Below are 20294 nucleotides of genomic sequence, written 5' to 3'. Positions count from 1 at the left end.
GTATGCTGTATGATTTCCAGGTTTGAGGGAAAGATGCCTGAATCAGGCTGTAGACGTCCTTGGAAAATACACAAATAGTACCTAAATGCAGTGGTACAGTTCACTATAACCCACCATCAGTAAACCAGGAAACTTACAAACTATTCCAGCCCTTCCTTCTAATTCTAGTTCCTACTTTCAAAATGCCAGTGAATGAATAAATTAACTAATTCTTAATACTAAGATTTTTTCTTTATTCAATTTGCAAACAAAGTAAAAAAACAAAACAAAACCTTTACATTTCTTTTACATAATACAGAAAAATCCTCTCGAATCACAAGCCTCTTCAACACAGAAATGTAAAGTGTTACTACCTCGGAGTCAACCTTCCTGGTGATACCAGTAATGGAGACTGAATCGCTCTATCTACCCACAGAACAGCTACTGTAAAGGATGCATTAATGCAAGCTTCTCCTAACTTCTCCAGAGGGATCAGCGCAGGACCTGACAGGCTAGTTCACTGTCTCCATGCCTTGGCTTCTGGGCTAAGGCTGCTAACAGGGGTAACCACAAGTGTCAGACCAACTTCCTCTGGGGAGATGTCCAAAACTTTAAGAGAAACACAAATCAAACTGAAACATAGAAACAACTGACCACCAACTCCTTCAACAGAGGTCACCAAAAGAACCACTTGAAGGTAATAACTACTGACCTGGGCTGGATTTCAGCCATTGGCCTAGAAGTCTCCATACCTAGTACTAATTTAGAAATCCCCTGGGCCTCCTTGTCACTATGAAACTGAATGTTTTCTTTTTCTCATACATCTTTTTAAATCACATAACCTGTTTTACCTGCTTTACAGTTCAGTAGGTCCTTTTAGTTAAATCTGTAGAAATTAGAGATCCTTTGGGTGCATGCTGACCAGATTTCCCAATTTTATAGGGACAGTCCCAATATTCGGGGCTTTTTCTTATGTGGGCATCTATTACCGGTTACCGCCCACCTCTGTCCCCATTTTTCATACTTGCTGTCTGGTCACCCTATTTGGGTGACATGATTCTTTTTATTATTACTTTTGTCAAAGAAAACTTATCTCATGAGTTCAGATTTGGCTATAAGAAAGACAGTACCTAAAGAAATCCTGGTAATAATCCCTTCTTCTTCGAGTGCTTGCTCATATTCATTCCAGTCAGTCAAGTGTGCGCGCCCCGCGTGCACGTTCGTTGGAAGATTTTTACCCAAGCAACACTCAGTGGGTCGGCTGGGCGCCCCCTGGAGTGGCACTGCTATGGCGCTGGATATATACCCCTGCCGACCCAACCGCCCCTCAGTTCCTTCTTATCGCCCGTGTCGGTGATTGGAACAGTGGAGTGCGGTTTTACTGAACTCCACCTCCCTAGCTACTCATAGTTCTCTAGTTATTTTGTTGTGTATATAGTTCAGAGTTATATAGTTATAGTTAATTTTTATTGTTCATAAGTCAGTGTATAGTTAAGAGGGGTTTGGGGATTAGCCCCTTCCCCGCACCCGGTGCCGGGGCCCATGCTCGGTTCACTGGGTTTCAAACCATGCTCGGCCTGTCATAAGCCGATGCCGACACGAGATCCACACGACTCCTGCCTTAAGCGCCTCAGGGAATCTCACCTGACAGATAAGTGTCACATTTGCAAGGCTTTTAAGCCGAGAACATAAAAGGAGTGGGACTTTCAGGTAAAGCAGCTCCTCATGGAGGCGGCTCTTACCCCGCCGTCTTCGGCACCGAGCGCTGGTCAATTGGTAGGCAGAAGCACCTCCTCGGCACCGGACCGTGCTGGTACTGCCAAGGCCTCTCGGCACCGGCCATCGCCAGCTCCGAAGTCGATTCGGCACCACTCTCTCTCCCCAAGGTCGGGAAAGCCTAAGACTCCTGCTGCTTTCATGCCACCTGCACCACAGCCAGAGAGCTCGTCTAAGTCGGATCTCCCGGCACCGGCACCGACACCTGCCGCGGCACCCACGATGTTGGCACCGTCGATTCCGGTCCCACGAGGGCTGTCGAGTCCGGTGCCTGTCAGCTCCCTGGCGCGAGCCGTGGTTGAGCTTACTATTCCATCCACGCCGGAGTCATTCTTAACGGCGAGGGATCTGATTGCCATGACAGAGTCAATGCTGCCTGAACCCCCGGCACTGCCGGTGCAGGTAATACAGTCTTTCGCAAGCCTCTCTTGATAAGACCATCCTCTGTCAGCACAGCAGAGCGGCACCGTTCATGATCACGGTCCCACAGACACTTCAGGTCTCGTCGGCACTCTCGCTCCCGATGCCACTTGCAGTCCCGGTGCTGTTCTTCTCCTCGGTACCAGTCGCACTCGCCGCACCGGTCGGTCTCCCGTTTACTGACCCGCTACTCTCGGCATCGTTCCAGCTCCCGGCACCGCTACAGGCACCGTGACTCCCGTAGCCGCTCCCGACCTCGAGGTCTCGGTCAACCTCCCGGCATCGCTCTGGTGGCAGGTCCGGATCTCGTTCCAGGTACTGGTACGCCTCCACCGGTGCCGAGTTGGTCAAGCTCCGACAGAGACAGAGACTCTGCTCATGGCTTTTCAGCACCTCCATGGTCATCCAGACACGCATCAGTGTCATCCCACGCGGACAGCTCTTATGCTCAGGACCGCGATTCTGATGTGCCCACCAGAATCTTCCAAGAGGCCCAGGCCCAGGCCCAAGGATCCCATCAGTGGTCTTTCTGGACACCTTGGGCATACCACCAGGCCCAAGGCGTACCAGTAGTTCCGTCCCGCTCTGTCTCATCAGAGCACCGAGTGCCAGAGGCGATGGTTAGCCGTCCCCCTCCGACTGCTGTGGAGGAAGCCCCAGTTCATCCACCGGACTCCCAGGTTCCTCTGGAGCAGGAGATCGCCCAAGAGCAACAGGCCACCCAGGACCCGCTCTTCACCGGCATCTCCTCTTCCTCTTCTCCAGATGAGGCAGTGGCAGGAACATCCTCCTCGGGCCCTTCTCCAATCGACCTGAGAGCCCATCAGGACCTCCTAAGGATGGCAGCACTCAATATGACCCTCCAGGTGGAGGAGGTCCCGGAGGTAGAGGACCCGGTAGTGGACATTCTATCGCCGGATTCCCCCACTAGAGTGGCCCTACTGTTTATTCGGACCATCCAGGCAAATGCCAATACTATATGGCAGTCCCCAGCCTCTATCCGTCCTGCGGCCAGGGGAGTCGAGCGTAAATATATGGTGCCCTCTAAAGGGTACGAGTACTTATGTCCATCCTCCTCCCAGCTCACTAGTCGTCCAGTCCATTAATGAGAAGGAATGCCACCGCCAGCAGGCGCCAGCCCCGAAATCGAAGGAGGCTAGGCGAATGGACCTACTCGGCTGCAAGGTGTACTCGGCTGCAAGGTGTACTCGGCAGGGGCCCTACAGCTCCAGATGGCAAATCAACAAGCCTTGCTTAGCCGCTATAATTAAAACACCTGGGTGGCGGTGGGTAAGTTTACGGAGCTTCTCCCTCAAGACTCCCGCCAAGAGTTCGCTGCCCTCTTGGAGGAAGGGAAAAAGGTGGCCAGAACTTCCCTCCAGGCCTCGTTGGATGCAGCAGACTCAGCAGCCAGGACTCTGGCCTCGGGTGTTGCCATGAGGCGCCATCTCATGGCTTCAGGGTTTAAACCTCCCGCCGGAGCTGGCAGTCACACCATTTCAGACTTTCACCTTTGATGGCTACCCAAGGCCCTTTGACGCAAGGAGCTGCGCCCAGCTGCAAGCCTGAAGCGACACCAGGGTCCTAATGTCTCCTCGCTGCCATATGCTGGTGACCAAAGGAGGCCTTTACAGCAGTGTGGTGGGGATGGCTCTGTGCCCACCAGAGACAGACTTGGTAGGCGACGCGGCCGGAGGTGTCGCAGGACTGTCAGCCCCAAAGGGCAAGATCAAGGTTCCTCGCAACCACCACAGGGACCACAGACGAACTTGTGAAGGTTCACCGCGGACGGCTACCAGTTACAGTCGGGATCCACTCCTACTTCCTCCTGGCATGGTCCCAGTTAACTTCAGATCGCTGGGTCCTCCACACAGTGGAGTAGGATGGTACACTCCAATTTATTTCACTCCCCCGCCCACCCTGTCCCTCTTCAGGACCCCTCTCATGACGAATTCCTCTACAAGAGGTGCAGATGCTCCTCGCCATAGGCTATAGAGGACTGGTACCGAGTAGACATGACAGAAGGGGCAAGTGGTTTTACTCCCGTTATTTTCCTTAATCCCAAGTGTAGGAGTCTCAGACCTATCCAGACCACACGAGCTCAACCAGTTTATGATAAAGTTGAAGTTCCGCATGGTATCCCTGGGGACCATTATCCTGTCCTTGGATCCTGGAGACTGGTATGCCGTCCTCGATATGAAGGACGCGTACTTTCACATCGCCATCTTTCCTCCGCACAGGAAATACCGCCGCGTTGTAGCACTTCCAGTTTACGGTCCTGACGTTTGGCCTTTCTACAGCTCCAAGGGTATTTACAATGTGTATGGTCATAGTCGCCGCCTACCTCTGCCGGATACACGTTTTTCCGTATCTGGATGATTGGCTCATCCGAGGGGCCTCTGAGACACATGGCACTCAGCATGTGGGCATCGTCAAGGACCTATTCACACGTCTAGGCCTGATGATCAATATAGAAAAATCCACTCTGGTTCTCACGCAGACGTTAGACTTCATAGGAGCTATCCTGGACTCCAATCTAGCCAGAGCCTGCTTACCATAGCCGCAGTTTCAGGCGATGACAATAATCATCTGAGGTCCACAGAATTTCCCGACTACCTCGTTTCGCACTTGTCTCGGTCTCCTGGGTCATATGGCTGCCTGCACATTTGTAACCAAACACGCCAGGCTCCGCCTCCGTCCTCTCCAAGTTTGGCTCAACTCGGTATACCTCTCGGGCAGGGACCCAACAGACACGATAGTCACCATTTCCCCGAGCACCCTAGGCTCCCTAGAATGGTGGCTAACTCCCTCCCTGGTGTGTGCAGGGATGCCGTTCCATCCACCCCAACCCTCAATGTCCCTTACGATGGATGCATCATCTCTCGGCTGGGGTGCTCACCTCGGTCATCTTGTACTCAAGGCCTTTGGTCTTCTCAGGAGCTGGCATTATACGTAAATGTCCGAGAACTGACAGCAGTCTGCTTGGCGTGCCAGGTGTTCCAGAAACAGTTGTAAGGCCGTTGTGTCCCAGAGTTTACAGACAACACAACAGCCATGTACTACATAAACAAACAGGGAGGGACACGGTCCTCCCCCTTTGTCAGGAGGACATCCAACTCTGGGACTTTTGCATAGCCCACTTGATAGATCTGGTAGCGTCCTTTCTCCCAGGTGTTTGGAACACCCTGGCTGATTGACTCAGCAGGTCTTTCCTGTCCCACATAGACCTGTTCGCTTCCCGCGAGAACAGGAAACACCAGATTTCTGCTCCTTCCAAGGTCTCTCCCCGGGATCGATCTCGGATACTTTCCCGATGCCGTGGAAGAGCCAGCTCCTTTATGCCTTCCCACCGTTCCCGCTGGTTCACAAGGTCCTGCTGAAACTCCGCAGGGACAGAGTGCACATCATCATGATCGCTCCAGCGTGGCCCAGGCAGCATTGGTACACCACGTGGCTCGACCTGTCGATAGCCAACCCAATTACCCTAACACTCCACCCAGACCTCATAACTCAGGACCATGGCAGGCTTCGCCACCCGGACCTGCAGGCTCTTCACCTTACGGCGCGGCTGCTGTGTGGCTAAACCAGTCAGAGTTATGTTGCTCTGAATCAGTACGACAAGTTCTCCTGGGTAGTAGGAAGCTTTCCACCCGGTCAATATACCTGGCCGAGTGGAAGTGTTTCTCATGCTGTTGCCAAACGCTTAATCTTACTCCCACTGAGGTCTCGATCCCCTCTATTTTGGACTACCTCTGGTCTCTCAAACAGCAGGGCCTAGCAGTATCGTCAATGAGGGTACACTTGGCAGCCATCTCTACCTTCCACCCAGGCAAAGGTGGCCGTTCCATGTTCTCACACCCTATTGTTTTGAGGTTCCTCAAGGGCTTGGAGCGCTTATACGCTCAGGTATGCCGCCCAGCCCCAACCTGGGACCTCAACCTGGTTTTAACCAGACTTATGCCTCCCCTATTCGAGCCGTTAGCAACCTGCTCGCTACTATACCTGTCTTGGAAGACAGCTTTCCTCGTAGCCTTTACATTGGCCAGATGAGTCTCTGAGCTTAGGGCTCTTATGGTGGATCCGCCGTACACTGTGTCCCACAAGGACAAGGTGCAGTTGCGACCACACCAGGCATTCCTCCTAAGGTGGTTTCGGCCTTTCATGTTAACCAGGACATCTTTCTCCCGGTCTTCTTCCTGAAGCCACACTCAACGCGACGGAAGCGACAATTGCACTCCCTGGACATCGTAGAGCGCTCGCATTGTATATTGAGCAGACAAAACCGTTTCGTAAAATGCCCCAACTCTTTGTCGCAGTAGCAGACCGAATGAAAGGCCTACCTGTTTCTTCTCAGAGGATCTCATCTTGGGTGACGGTGTGCATCCGCACTTGTTACGATTTGGCTCATATTTCCCCCAGCCACATCACCGCACATTCTACCAGAGCTCAGGCTTCATCTGCTGCCTTCCTGGCTCGTGTACCCATCTAGGAGGTATGTTGCGCAGCTACCTGGTCCTCGGTCCACACCTTTGCTTCGCATCATGCTCTGGTTCAACAGTCAAGAGATTATGCAGCCTTTGGCTCAGCAGTTTTGTATTCTGCCACATCTCACTCCGATCCCACCGCCTAGGTAAGGCTTGGGAATCACCTAACTGGAATGGATATGAGCAAGCACTCGAAGAAGAAAAGACAGTTACTCATCTTTGTAACTGTTGTTCTTCGAGATGTGTTGTTCATATCCATTCCAAACCCGCCCTCCTTCCCCACTGTTTGAGTAGCCGGCAAGAAGGAACTGAGGGGTGGTTGGGTTGGCAGGGGTATATATCCGGCGCCAGGGCAGCGCCACTCCAGGGGGAGCCCAGCCGACCCACTGAATGTTGCTAGGCTAAAAATCTTCCAATGAACGTGCACGCGGCACGCGCACACCTAACTGACTGGAATGGATATAAGCAACACATCTCGAAGAACAACAGTTACAAAGGTGAGTAACTGTCTTTTATAGTCTGTTTATTTAAATAAACTGAACTTTTCGAAGTCCCCTAAAGAGGCTTGGAAAATCTCAATCTTAAATCTTCAAAATATCCTGTTCATGTGACAGCAACTCCATTTTTAACCCTTCTTCTCTGCTCTATACCTTTTCTTCTAAAGCTTGTAACATAACCAGCAGAGAGGACTTAGGACTGCTTTAGCTGCATGGTTATCAAAGGGGCTTTGGGTGTTGTAGGCGATAAATTAACTTATGGCATGTGGTCTTATGATTTGGAAGGCTTGGAAAAAAAGAGAATTGTAAATGTTTCCACACTGTAACTACTCCCAGAAGGGCAGTCTGATGTCAGCTGCAACGTATCAGAACACAGTTCCTCCAGAAGTCATACATGTATTCATCTCTTTAAAATAACAATCTGCATGAGAATGGAAATAAATGGAAGTGACTGAAGCCTTCTAAAACATATTTGCAATGACAATGCCCTGATCTGAATAAAACCCCAGAAGTGTTCATTTAAAATAATTTGAATACAAATCAGATAAGTCCTTTGCCACCAGAGGTTCTGTTAACTCAGTAGCATTAAGAGCCTGTGCTTTAATGGCTAGTCTAGGGAAATCTTGACTGTTGGCACACAAGTGATACTTAGTATTGTTGTTTACAGAAGCATAAATGCCTGTATCACTGTTCTGACTGCTAGACTCGGGCAATCAGCATTATTAGCTTCTCCTTCCCACTGCACCAGTGGTAACTAATCACCAGTATTTTAATATTACCTCTGCCAACTGAAACAAAGCTGACGTCCCACACTGCTTTGTTAAGTCAGGAGGGCCTGAATGGGATGTACTTGAGGAAATCTTAAGCAAAAAACAAAGAAGGAAAAAAATATTACTTCTCCAATACAGCCTTCCTGTATGTTGAATTTAAAATTTTTACAAGGCTGATTTTTCCTCCAGCGAAACATTCATAAAAGTTCATATTGTGAGGAAAAAAATCATATTCATGGTACATCCAAATTGCTGGATTTTCCTCCTTAATAATAATCTAGTGCCCTCAGTCAATGACATTGGGAGCGATTTTCTACTTCTGGATTCTTATTAATCAGGGCATCATTTAGGAGGAGGCTGACATAAAGGACAAGTTCTCCTGCTCAAGTACATTGTCGTAGCTCCGCTGGCTTCTTGGAGTCAATGGAACTGCTCAATCTAGCCCAAACTCTTTCTAAATGTACCTCTCCCCTTGTATCAGTTCAGTGCTTATCTTCAGTACTTCAAGGGAGCCTGAATAAGAAGTGTTGAGGAAGACTCTAAAACACAACCACTTTCTAAAGCGTATTAGCGCATCAATCCAAGCATCTCAACATTCCTGCAAAGCCGTTATTTTTATACTCCAAGAACTCTGATGCCGTCAGTTAGGCTCTACACCAGCCTTGTAATGGGGGAAGGGGCTGCACAGCTGCTTCAGGGGAGTGAGGTGCAGAACTTGAGGGGGTAGAGATCCTATCCCCGAACAACTCTGCACTCATTTTGATCCTTCCATCTAACCCCACTGGAGCAGGGGGAGTTACTTTACAGGGACCCATCACACCCTCAAATCACTATCATAGAAGGAAGAGAGACAGAGAGATCAAAAATATCCTACTGGGGGTCAATATACTTGAGGAGTTGTATCTTTTCACATAATCCCCTAATCACTCAGAATTATTCTTCAATGGCCCTGAGCTGTCAGCTGTTGAGGCTGCACAGCTCATAAACAATCTGTGGTAGAACCAGATTCCCTGCACTGAGTCACAGAGATACTGCAAGCGCTCACTGCCTCCCTGACATGGTTCTCCTCACCTTAAGACCGGAAACAGGATAGAGAGTGATTCTGCAGAGATGAAGATCTCTATGGAACCACGGCTGAGCTGCATGGCTGTGGCCTTCCAAGCAGGCACCAGATTGTACCCATAAAAGTAGTTGCTTCAATCATTACTAAAGCATACACTAAGATATTTGGCCCACTTTTAAATATATTTTTGACAATGTTTTCATAATACTGACAAAAATCAATCTAAAAGAACAGAGATGAAGTCATGAGTTTGATTCTAATCCATACAAATAAAAAAGAGGGGGGAAATGCAGGTATGGTCAAACCTGAACTACTTATTGGGTGCCGATGATGGGTCCCGAGAGCTGAGGGTTCACTCTGGGTGGTAAGTGGGGAAGCCTGTTCCTCTCCAGCACACAGCACATGATGTTTGGATTACGATAGTGGGATGCAAATACCTGTCAAATGAACTTGCAATTCTGGGGTTCACTCCAGGGGTTTGAACACAACATGTTAGGGCAACTTCAAATTAATGCCTGATCTGCTTACCCAGTAGTCATTAAAGACTTAAGAAATTCAAAGTTAAACAGAACCTCTCTTATTTTGTGCGTCCAACTGGGATCAGGTGTCACAGAGAACACAAAACCAAAACCACACTAAAAAAATCTATGTTAGCTTTTTACAGGCTAGCTGATTCTTGAAGGGGACTTGGGCCCAGCATCACCTGTAACAGACCAGTGACCCTCACAGCTGATCAGCTAGGAATCAGATGGCCTTGTTTATCTTGTAGACTCAGGAGAAGGGTAGCTCCTAGGCAGATGGCCTGGAGGAGGACTGAGAAGGATTGCAGGAGGGAGTCTATCTGGCCTCTGCGATTGGCCCTGGAAGAAGGGAGATTCCCAGAGATGAAAAACCCAGACAGTCAGCTCTCTCTGTAGGAGAGTGGGAAAGAACTGACTGTGGAGCCCAGGAAGGGCAGAAGACCTTTTGTTTATGTTGCTCCTGGGACTGTTTACTAAGTTTGCTACCAGCACCTCACTGGTGCCTGGGGGACGGGTCACTTGCAGGTTTACACTAGTGTAAACGGTGGATCCTCTCCAATTTGCAGTCTTTAAAACATGATTTAAGGACATCAGTAACTCAGCCAGAGGTTATGAGTCTATTACAGAAGTGGGTGAGTGAGGGTCTGTGGCCTGGAATGTGCAGGAGGTCAGACTAGATGATCATGATGGTCCCCTCTGGCCTAAAGTCTATAAGAGTTTCCCTGGAAGACTAGTGCAAAAACAGAGGCCTGGTGATTAGTGCCGTAGTGGCCACAAAGGCAGGCTTTTCAGGCTGACACAGCCAGAGCTAATATGTTGGATCTTAAGAAGTATGTGTGCAGAATGTCTGCCATGTTTTTATTAATTTAAGTTGGAGCCTGTACCTTACATTTAGTTTGTGTATTAAATTAGTTTTGTATAGACCTACTTAAATAATCATTGTGAGAAAGCTCCTGGATATTTATTTCAGATCCAAGTTTCTCACTGCCAGACTCAGTCTCCTCTTCTGCTTCAGTTGTGCTACAACTCTGCATTCCTGTGGGAAAGCATATGGACTTTCCTATGACCCCTAAGGATTTGTTTCTTAAGAGGTGCCAAACCTTCACCTAGTGGTGATATGTAAACATCAGGCCTGATTCAACAGCGTTACTCCAGTGCCATGTTGGTGTAACTACAATGAAGTCAGGCTCACTATTATTAAAGGTAACAACATTAAGATGATGTACAGAATGCTCCTAATAAGCAAGGGAAGGCGATAGTTCAACACATTTCTAGTGTTCATTAGCTTTTTTGGCTTGTTTTCAGAGCTGCAAAGGTCACATCCCCCTACAGATCACTAGCTCCTGCTGTGATCACTCTAGCATACACCCTGCTGGCAATGTAGCACACACACACTAATGAACCCTGCTCAAGCCTGAGGACTGCCTAAAGGGTAAGGCAAATCTCTTCTTTCCACTCATGCAAGTTTCTTTAAAATTTATCTTTCTAGTATTGTTATTTTCTAACCAAGAAGGCACAAAACATTACTGTTATGCAGTCAGGGGATAAAAAACCACCACTCTACATGGGTCCAAGTTCTAGAGTCCTTTCAATGGTTCCAGATTCTAGATTTCTCTTCGACAGAATGAAAAAACTCTAGAATTTGGATCCATGTAGAGTGGGTTTTTGTGACTACATACTTATCTGAATCAGGACCCTGGTATCCGCAGTGACCAATCATCTACACCTTCTCTTGCCATACCTGTTGTCCTGAACGGTGTTTTTGTCTGAGTTGTACTGTAAGTTCTCCAGGGCAGAAATCTGCTCCTGCTTTCTAAGGGTCCATTTACATTTACAACATAAATGAATTAAAAAAAGGTAAGCCGTAGGTATCCCCAATGACAGCATCATTATTTGAATTACCATTCAGGCTACCCTTTTTTCCTTGTTGCTAAAGCTAAGTTTGGTGCTAGACTAACTTGTATAACCCACGCATTTTGGGAAAAATATGCAAACACGTTCACATCATGATGGTAACAGGAACCTTACCTCTGCCAGCTGGAAGAGTGCTGACTTCCCACAGTCTTTTACAGGCTCAGGACTCCCCAGCTGTGAAGTATTTGATGAGATCTACATTTTGAACAAACAGAAGAGAGAACATTTCAGGGTCACCGGGTTAAGAGGGGGTGGGGGGAAAAGGCTGATTGTCCTTCAGCTTCCCTTGGGATATTGCAGACAGTCAGTATAAACACAGGGCCCCAAGTTAGGAAAGCATCCCTGTTCAGGAAGCACTTAAGCATGCGCTGAAGTTCCATGAAAGTCAACAGGATATCAGCGTGTGTAAAAGTTTTTTTCCAGTCAGGACCTAGGTGAGTAACCACATTTTATATAGGATTTGTAACCTCCATAGATGACACATGCTGGCCATGCAGGTTTTTCTACATCACTTGTCTTAAGTGACCACAAAAAAACCCCCTATCTGCTACTTAGCAGATTTGAGTCTTTTACTAAAGTATAAAGTTATACTGGAAACTTTGGGGAATCTTGTTTGCTTGAGATGGGTGCAGCCTTCAACGTATTCCTTTAAAACAAGGGTCAGCAACCTTTCAGAAGTGGTGTGCAAAGTCTTCATTTATTCACTCTAATTTAAGGTTTTGCGTGCCAGTAATACATTTTAACGTTTTCAGAAGGTCTCTTTCTCTAAGTCTATTGTCATATGTAAAGTAAATAAGGTTTTTAAAATGTTTAAGAAGCTTCATTTAAAATTAAATTAAAATGCAGAGCCCCCCTGGACCGGTGGCCAGGACCAGGGCAGTGTGAGTGCCACTGAAAATCAGCTTGCGTACCGCCTTTGGCACGTGTGCCATAGGTTGCCTACCCCTGCTTTAAAGCTAAACAAAAGCTTTCAGTAAGTAAAATTTTCCAGATCAATAAGATCTTATTTGCCCTTTCACGTAGACACTGCTATGCCTGCCTTAGCAGCTGCCTAGTGGGCCACTTCACAGAAGTGCCTTAATCTGCCTGTTGTTACAGGTGGCACAGCAAAGAGAGCATTTTCACCTAATGGCAGTCACGCTGCTCAGATAGCATCAGCGTAGCAGTTTATTGTGCTGTCCCAATCTTGGCTTTGTAGAATTAAACGGTATTGTTTGGAATGAGAGACTCCATCTCTTAACACTGGTTTTTCAGGGCACAGGTGTTCCTGAAACAGTTTCTTCATAACACACATTTATATTCACAGTCTTTTGGTATATACAAGGCCACTCTAATTTTTGTTTGCAGGTTTGTCTACCCCTGGATCTAAATGTGTTTTTATATCACATTTTTCCTTTGGAATAGATTACTACACTTTGCACTTTCAAGGGGATACACTGGAATTAAAAGAACAACACCCATTTTTATTGCCACTCACTCACCATATGCCTATGTTTAAAATACATGGGAACATTATTTTTAATATTTATTAATAGTTATTACTTCTATTACAGTAGCTCCTGGTGGTCCAGTCAAAATTGGGTCTCTGTTGTGTGAGGCATTATATAGCCTATATAGTCCGTCCCAAACAGCTTCCAGTCTAAAACCTGATCCTCCAATGAGCTCCATAGAGGCAGACCTTTTAAGTACACAGAGCCCCATTATAGCCAATGAAGGAGTTCACTCAGTGATCCTCTGGCACAGTTTAGCTTGCAGGATCCAGGCCTTAGTTTCTTTCATTTCTATTCTATAGTAACTTACATTATAAAAATATTAACCACAAGGCAGATCTCCTCAATTCAACATCAAAGCTACAGAGGGGTCTGGAAAAGTAACTCCATGTTGCTTAAACAGAACACAAGCTCACGCAGAGGCATGGTCTGATTGTTGACACCACACATGCAAACCAAACAGAGTGGAAATACATCATTAATTGTGATGTGGACATTCACAACCAAATGATGGCGGAGCTGTTCTTACGGTTTTACAAGATGGAAGTGGAAGTCAACATATTGCCTTAGCATGAAATACACTCAAGAGCTTTGAAAACAAACTGCAGGAAACACAGCAAGTTTAGAATTTACCACAGCGAAGATGTTTGCTGGGCTTGGGAGGTGACAGAAGGATCAAACAGCTCCCAGTAATGATTCCAAATTTTACTTTCTTCTCATTAAATGCAATCTTCTCGTTTTAACAGAATTATCAGTATCTATCCATTCACGTCAAGCATGAATGGCTAGTTCTTATAAACACGGTTGGCTTCTGATCCCACAAACACACTTATTTTTAGGATCATGTTACTATCTCAGAGCCCTTTTACAATAATTGCCAATATTTTAGCTACTATTTATGGCATGGGCTGTATGTTATGCCATAGTATATACTTTTTGTTGCCTATGGAGTATAGGGCAACTCAGACATTTAGTAAAATGTTAAGGCTTTAACTAACATTAATACTATAAGCATATTTACATATTTTATATAATGATCAATCTATATAGGAAGATTATGGCTTTTCCCTGAACTTGGAGTTGGGAGAGAGGGGGAATAGTGAATCAGCCATTGTATATACAAATATCACGCTGCTAGGTCAACCTCTAATTCGCAGGTGTTTTGCCTCAAATTGCTAGATTTAAATATTTTGCACAAAACCCAAACAAAATGTAAAGAGTTGTCTCTAAGTCTATTGTGTGTTGGTCAGTGAAGTTACACAAGGGATGAATTCCTCCACAAGCATTTGCGTGTCCTGAATGCAAGTAGATTGAGGGAATAGAAAGGGAAATTATACATTGCTGCAACAAGGATATTAGCCTGCACTCGTTTTGATGTTAGTCTAGAGAAAAGCTTTAGTAGAGCAGCTAAAAGAAGGGCACTGATTTTTGAGGTGATTAGCCATCACCTCAAAAATTAGTGATTTTATTGCCATCATTCCTTGGAAACATTTTCACTGTTTAATAAAAGATGAGAATTAGTTAAGTAAACCCAAGGGGAGCTTGCAAGTCTTCACTACACAGTGTTCATCGGTATCTGTTCTCATTTGCCAAACAGAGATTCAATAAGGCCCGAGAGCAAGTGTTTCCACCTGCTCCTTTTTCCTCATGTGGAAAGAAGGAGAGGAGCAACCAGCAAGTGCACCTCAAACCATTATCTGCTGACCAATCTCTGGCCTAGATCATAACCTTCCATTGAAAACTCCACGGAGAGACAAAATTTAAGAATATAAGAACAGTCATACTGGGTCAGACCAAAGGTCCATCCAGCCCTGTATCGTGTCTACTCAGAGTGACCAATGCCAGGTGTCCCAGAGGGAATGAACAGAACAGGTAATGGTCAAGTGATCTCTCTCCTGCCATCCATCTCCACCCTCTGACAAATAGAGGCTAGGGACACCATTCCTTACCTATCCTGGCTAATAGCCATTAATGAACTTAACCTTGATGAATTTATCTACACCTCTACCCCAATATAACGCTGTCTTTGGGAGCCAAAAAAATCTTACCACGTTATAGGTGAAACCTTGTTATACCAAAATTGCTTTGATCTGTCAGAGTGTGCAGTCCTGCTCCCCCGGAGTGCTGCTTTACCATGTTATATCCAAATTTGTGTTATATCGGGTTGCGTTATGTCAGGGTAGAGGTATAGTTTTCTTTTAAACCCCGTTATATAGTCTTAGCCTTCACAATCTCCTCAGGTAAGGAGTTCCACAGGTTGACTGTGCGCTATGTGAAGAACTTCCTTTTATTTGTTTTAAACCTGCTGCCTATTAATTTCATTTGGTGGCCCCCTAGTTCTTATATTATGGGAACAAGTAAATAATTTCCTTATTCACTTTTCTCCACATCACTCATATTTTATATACCTCTATCCCTCTTTTCCAAGCTGAAAAGTCCTAGCCTCTTTAATCTCTCCTCATATGAGACCCATTCCAAACCCCTAATCATTTTAGTTGCCCTTCTCTGAACCTTTTCTAATGCCAGTATATCTTTTTTGAGAGGAGGAGACCATATCTATATGCAGTATTCATGTATTTATATAAGGACAATAAGATATTCTCCGTCTTATCCTCTATCCCTTTTAAAATGATTCCTACCATCCTGTTTGCTTTTTTGACTTCAAGTGGTCAGGACCACTACAGGGTGAGCAGGGGTCCTTAACTCAATGATATCATCAGATCTGTGGGACTTTCCCATGGATTTTTAAACATCTCTGTGGCATCTGCATGCATATCCAGACATGCTGCATTACTCCTAGGGCTCTCATCCCCTGTTGTGGCCGGTCAAGAACAGGCAGGCCTGATTAGCCCTATTAGTTTTAATTGAAAAATATAGCACTTGGTGAAAACAAGAAGGTGAAAGGCATACTGGGACTCTCAGGAAGAAAGAATGCCATGGTATATAATGAGCTATCTATGAGTGACAGGGGAATTCTATTCCTGGGGCAAAGGATGGCCATTATAAGTGACCCATCTACTTGACGGGATCACTCTTTTCACAAAGAGTCAGTCTTATCCAGTCCTGCTGTGAAGGGAATAAAGAGAAAGGGAACATATGAGGAACACTCAGTCAGAACAAAATGCCATCTGGGATGGCTGCCAAGAATCCCCAGGCACACTGGCGCACAATGCATTTCACATCATTTCATAGGACTATTTTACTAGTGGTTAAATATCTACTCTCACTCCTTTTTTCAGTGGCACTGTACATTGCTTATTGCAGTATGTTGCAAACTGCTTACCATAACTCAGCTTACTAACGTCAGCAATGCATTAATAGACCAGCCACAGGAAGAAGTGGCTGAGCAAGGAATGGGACTTTTGTCAAATGTGACAAAGATGCCCTGTGTGAATGAAAGTCCTGTATTAGAAAAAAGCATAAGCAGAGCCAACAGCAGAAAGAAGGGCTTAAAGAGATACTATGGATTGCTGTGTGCTTCCCTCTGGAACAACCTAGATGAAGCCAGGCTGCATACCACCTCCCCAGTGCTGTGCAGCAAGATGTTAGTCACTGCAGTTAGCATTGCAATGATGTTGACATGACACAGGGGAGTAACACTTGGTGAAAAAAGGTTCTTGGTGCTGAAGTGTTTTTATGGCCCTGGTCAGATTTCTCTCTCTCAGCTCCATAATTTCAAGTAAATTATTGTCCTAAACATCAGAGGCAAGGCCAGCCTGGAACAGACATTATTCTCTTCCAACATAAAATAAGTCCTAGCTACACGTAGCAGAGCAAGGGGAGGTTTTAACATTTCCAACAACAGAAAAAACAGATCTTATATTTCAAATCTCCCCCTTTCAAATTAACCAATAAAATGCACCTTAGAATGAATATTTTTAAAAGCTTATTTTGATTGCTGTTGTCCCGGACACCACAGGAAGAATGACAAGACACAAGACATACGATTTAACTATGCTGCAACTTTATTAAGTAACACTACTGGGAACTATCCAGCAATCACTTGTCCAGCACAGATCATCCTTCCTTTGTAATCCATACTACTTGGCAGAGGGCTGTCATCAGCCCTCCCTCTGCTGCACCTTCAGAAGGGCTTGTCCCAGTAAGAGTTGAAATACAGTAGCAAAACCTGTCACCTTGCTTTCTATTTCTGTTCCATTAGGGAACCTTTGTTGGATGGTCTTTTGACAAGGCTAATTCATGATCTGGAGGATGGCGTGGACTGCACCCTCAGCAAGTTTTCAGATGATACTAAACTGGGAGGAGTGGTAGATACCCTAGAGGATAGGGATAGCATACAGAGGGACCTAGACAAATTAGAGGTTTGGACCAAAGGAAATCTAATGAGGTTCAACAAGGACAAGTGCAGAGTCCTGCACTTAGGATGGAAGAATCCCATGCACTGCTACAGACTAGGGACCGAGTGGCTAGGCAGCAGTTCTGCAGAAAAGGAAAACAAGGTTACTCACCTTTGTAACTGTTGTTCTTCGAGATGTGTTGCTCATATCCATTCCAGTAGGTGTCCGCGCGCCGCGTGCACGTTCGTCGGAGACTTTTACCCTAGCAATCCTCGGTGGGCCGGCAGGGCGCCCCCTGGAGTGGCGCCGCCATGGCGCCTGATATATACACCTGCCGGCCCGACCGCTCCTCAGTTCCTTCTTGCCGGCTACTCCGACAGTCATCCCTATAAACTTCCTCACTAGTCTTATTAAAGACCGAGGCAAAAGTACTTATTTAGATATTGGGCCATGCCTAGGTTATCCTTACCTCTGTTCCATCCTCAGTGTATAGCGGGCCCCACTTCTTCTTTCTTATTTTCTTCTTTTTATGTGGCTGTAGAACCTTTACTTATTGGTTTTGATTCCCTTTGCAAGGTCCAGTTCTACGCGGCTTTTAGCCTTCCTCACTTTATCCCTACATGTTCTGACCTCACTAAGACTTCCCTTGCTAATACCCGCCTTTCTTCACTCCTGTAAGCTTTCTGCTTTTCCTAATCCCCTCTCTGAGGTTGCTTCATCCAGCTTGGCCTACAACTCCTGCCCATGTTTTTTTTCCCTTCTGGATGCAGCTTCCGACAGTTTCGCAGCTGCGACTTAAAGTAATTCCAGGCTCCTCCGCATTTAAATCCACAAGTTCTCGTCCAATCCACTTCCCTAACTAATTTCCTTAACTCTTTAAATTAGCCTCGAGAAGTCGAAAACCTTAATCCAGCATCTACGTTTGTTATTCCTTCCATCTAATTTGAATTGAATCAGCTCATGATCACTCGAAACCAGGTTGTCCCCTACCACCATTTCTTCTACGAGGTCCTCACTGCTCACCAAAACCAAATCTAAAATGGCATCCCCTCTCGTAGGTACTTCAAAACTACTTGATGAGAAATCCATCCGCTATCCATCCAGAAAAATCTGACCCCTATTTATTCTGTAAGCACTCGTCTCCAGTCTATATCGGGAAGTTAAGTCTCCCATAATCACACATTTCCCTTTGTGTTTACTTCATTAAGACATTAAAGAGTCTCTATCCATATCCAAATCAGATCCGGCGGTCTGTAGCACACCCCAAGCACTATCTCAGGGGAAGCTCTAGTAGCTTTTTTACCAGCGTGATTTTTACCCAGGCAGACTCCGTCTATCCATTCCACACTTCTTATTTCATTAGTTCACCTCATCATTGATGTACAAGGCTACTCCACCACTTTGCCTTTCATCCTGCTTTTCTAAACAGCACATAGCCTTCATACCTGTACTCCAGTCATGAGTACTATTCCACCAGGTTTCTGTTATCCCTATAATATCCGGTTTCACTTCCTGCACCAGTAGCTCATTCCTCCATCTTGTTACCTAGGCTCCTCGCATTAGTGTACAGACATTTTAATTTTTTGGCGTTTTGGCGTCAGTGACATTCTTTCCCCCGTCGTGCACAGACCTTCTACACCGCAGTCACCCGTTAGTCTAGTTTCAACTCTGCTTTCCTCCTTGGGGCATCATTCTTCGGTCCACCGTGTATCCCTCTCACTTTGTTACTTCCCTCTCCAGGTTAAATTCCGGCGTGGAGATCTCCTGAACATCTCCCAACCATCTCCCCCAACTTCCTAGTTTAAAGCTCTCTTAATGAGGTCGGCGAGCCCTCCATCCAGAAGTCTATTTCCCCTTACTTAGATGAAGTCCATTCATCCGAAGCGAACAGTTGCCTGTCCGTAAACGCTTCCCATGACCGTACATCCCAAAAACCTCCTTATAGCACCACTGCCTGAGCCATCTGTTAATCATCATAATCTTGTCGCTCCTTTCGTCGCTCGCTCTTAGGAACCAGCAGAATCCCACTGAAGAATCACCTGAGCCTCGATTTCCTGAGCGTCTTCCCCAGTCTGACAAGTCCTCCTTGATACAGTCTTCCATTAGGATCCATCTAGCCGAATCTCCACCTTCCATCCTGGAGTCCAGTACTTCCACCTTTTCCACACCCCATCGTTTCCGATTCTTAAGAGTTGGAGAGACTCTACCTCCGGTTAAGCCCCCTCTCCTACATGGGATCTAATATCTGGGTGCTGTCTAACTCATGGGGCCCCTTTTGTAGTTGTTAGAACCTGCTCTTTATTTATTCCTTGTCATGTGAGAAGTCCTTCCTGGTAGCTATCACCATCTGCCAGAACGCGTATCTAGCTCCGTGCGTTGGTCGTAGACCCACTTACACCATCTTTTCACAAATAAGGTGCAGCATCGACGCGACCACACCAGCCTTCCCTTCTGCAGGTTGTCTCACCTGTTTCATCTTAATCAAGTATTTTTCTGCCGGTCTTCCTTCCCGTGACCGCACACATGCTGCTAGTGACAGCAGCTGCAACACCCTATGATGTCCGCGGGTCCTCTGCATTTACATCAGCAGGACTAAGACCTTCAGACGGCTCCGCCCATTATTCATGCGGTGGCAGAGCGTATGAAAGGTCTCCCTGTGACTTCCCAGCGGCATTTCATCTGGGTTAATCATCTTGTATCCGGACGTGCTACACCTGGCTCACGTCCAACTGGCCGGATCACCGCCCATTCTACCCGGCTCATGCCTCTTCTGCGTGGCTTTTCCTGCCAAGTCCCATCCAAGACTATGCCGGGCGGCTACCTCGTATCATCCGTGCATACCTTTACATCGCACTATGCGCTGGTGAGCCCTAGAGATCGAGCGACGCCTTTCGGCTCAGTCTTGTATTCCGCAACGTCTCACTCCGACACCCACCGCCTAGGTAAGGCTGGGAATCACCTACTGGAATGGATATGAGCAGGCACTCAAAGAAGAAAACAAGGTTTACTCACTTTGTAACGTGTTCTTCGAGATGTGTTGCTCATATCCATTCCAACACCCGCCCTCCTTCCCCTCTTCCGG

General features: G+C 46.4%; 1 protein-coding gene across 6 annotated transcripts in view; it reads right to left on the bottom strand.

The window, feature by feature from the left end:
• BBX (BBX high mobility group box domain containing) overlaps positions 1 to 20294 on the bottom strand; it is a 222169-nt gene that overhangs the window by 51258 nt on the left and 150617 nt on the right. For 4 of the 6 annotated variants that reach the window (XM_075072610.1, XM_075072608.1, XM_075072612.1 and 1 more), the window contains 2 exons: positions 11539 to 11619; positions 7936 to 8016 (listed from right to left, as the gene is read on the bottom strand). In XM_075072610.1, the coding sequence (XP_074928711.1) occupies positions 7936 to 8016; positions 11539 to 11619 (162 nt within the window). The remainder of the gene's footprint in view (positions 1 to 7935; positions 8017 to 11538; positions 11620 to 20294) is intronic. The other 2 variants (XM_075072619.1, XM_075072617.1) reach the window with 1 other exon arrangement.

This window comes from Chelonoidis abingdonii, chromosome 1 (assembly GCF_003597395.2).
Source record: "Chelonoidis abingdonii isolate Lonesome George chromosome 1, CheloAbing_2.0, whole genome shotgun sequence".
NCBI classification, from domain to species: domain Eukaryota; kingdom Metazoa; phylum Chordata; order Testudines; family Testudinidae; genus Chelonoidis; species Chelonoidis abingdonii.
The sequence above is the reverse complement of the archived record's forward strand: the minus strand, read 5'-3'. Positions and strand labels throughout refer to the sequence as shown.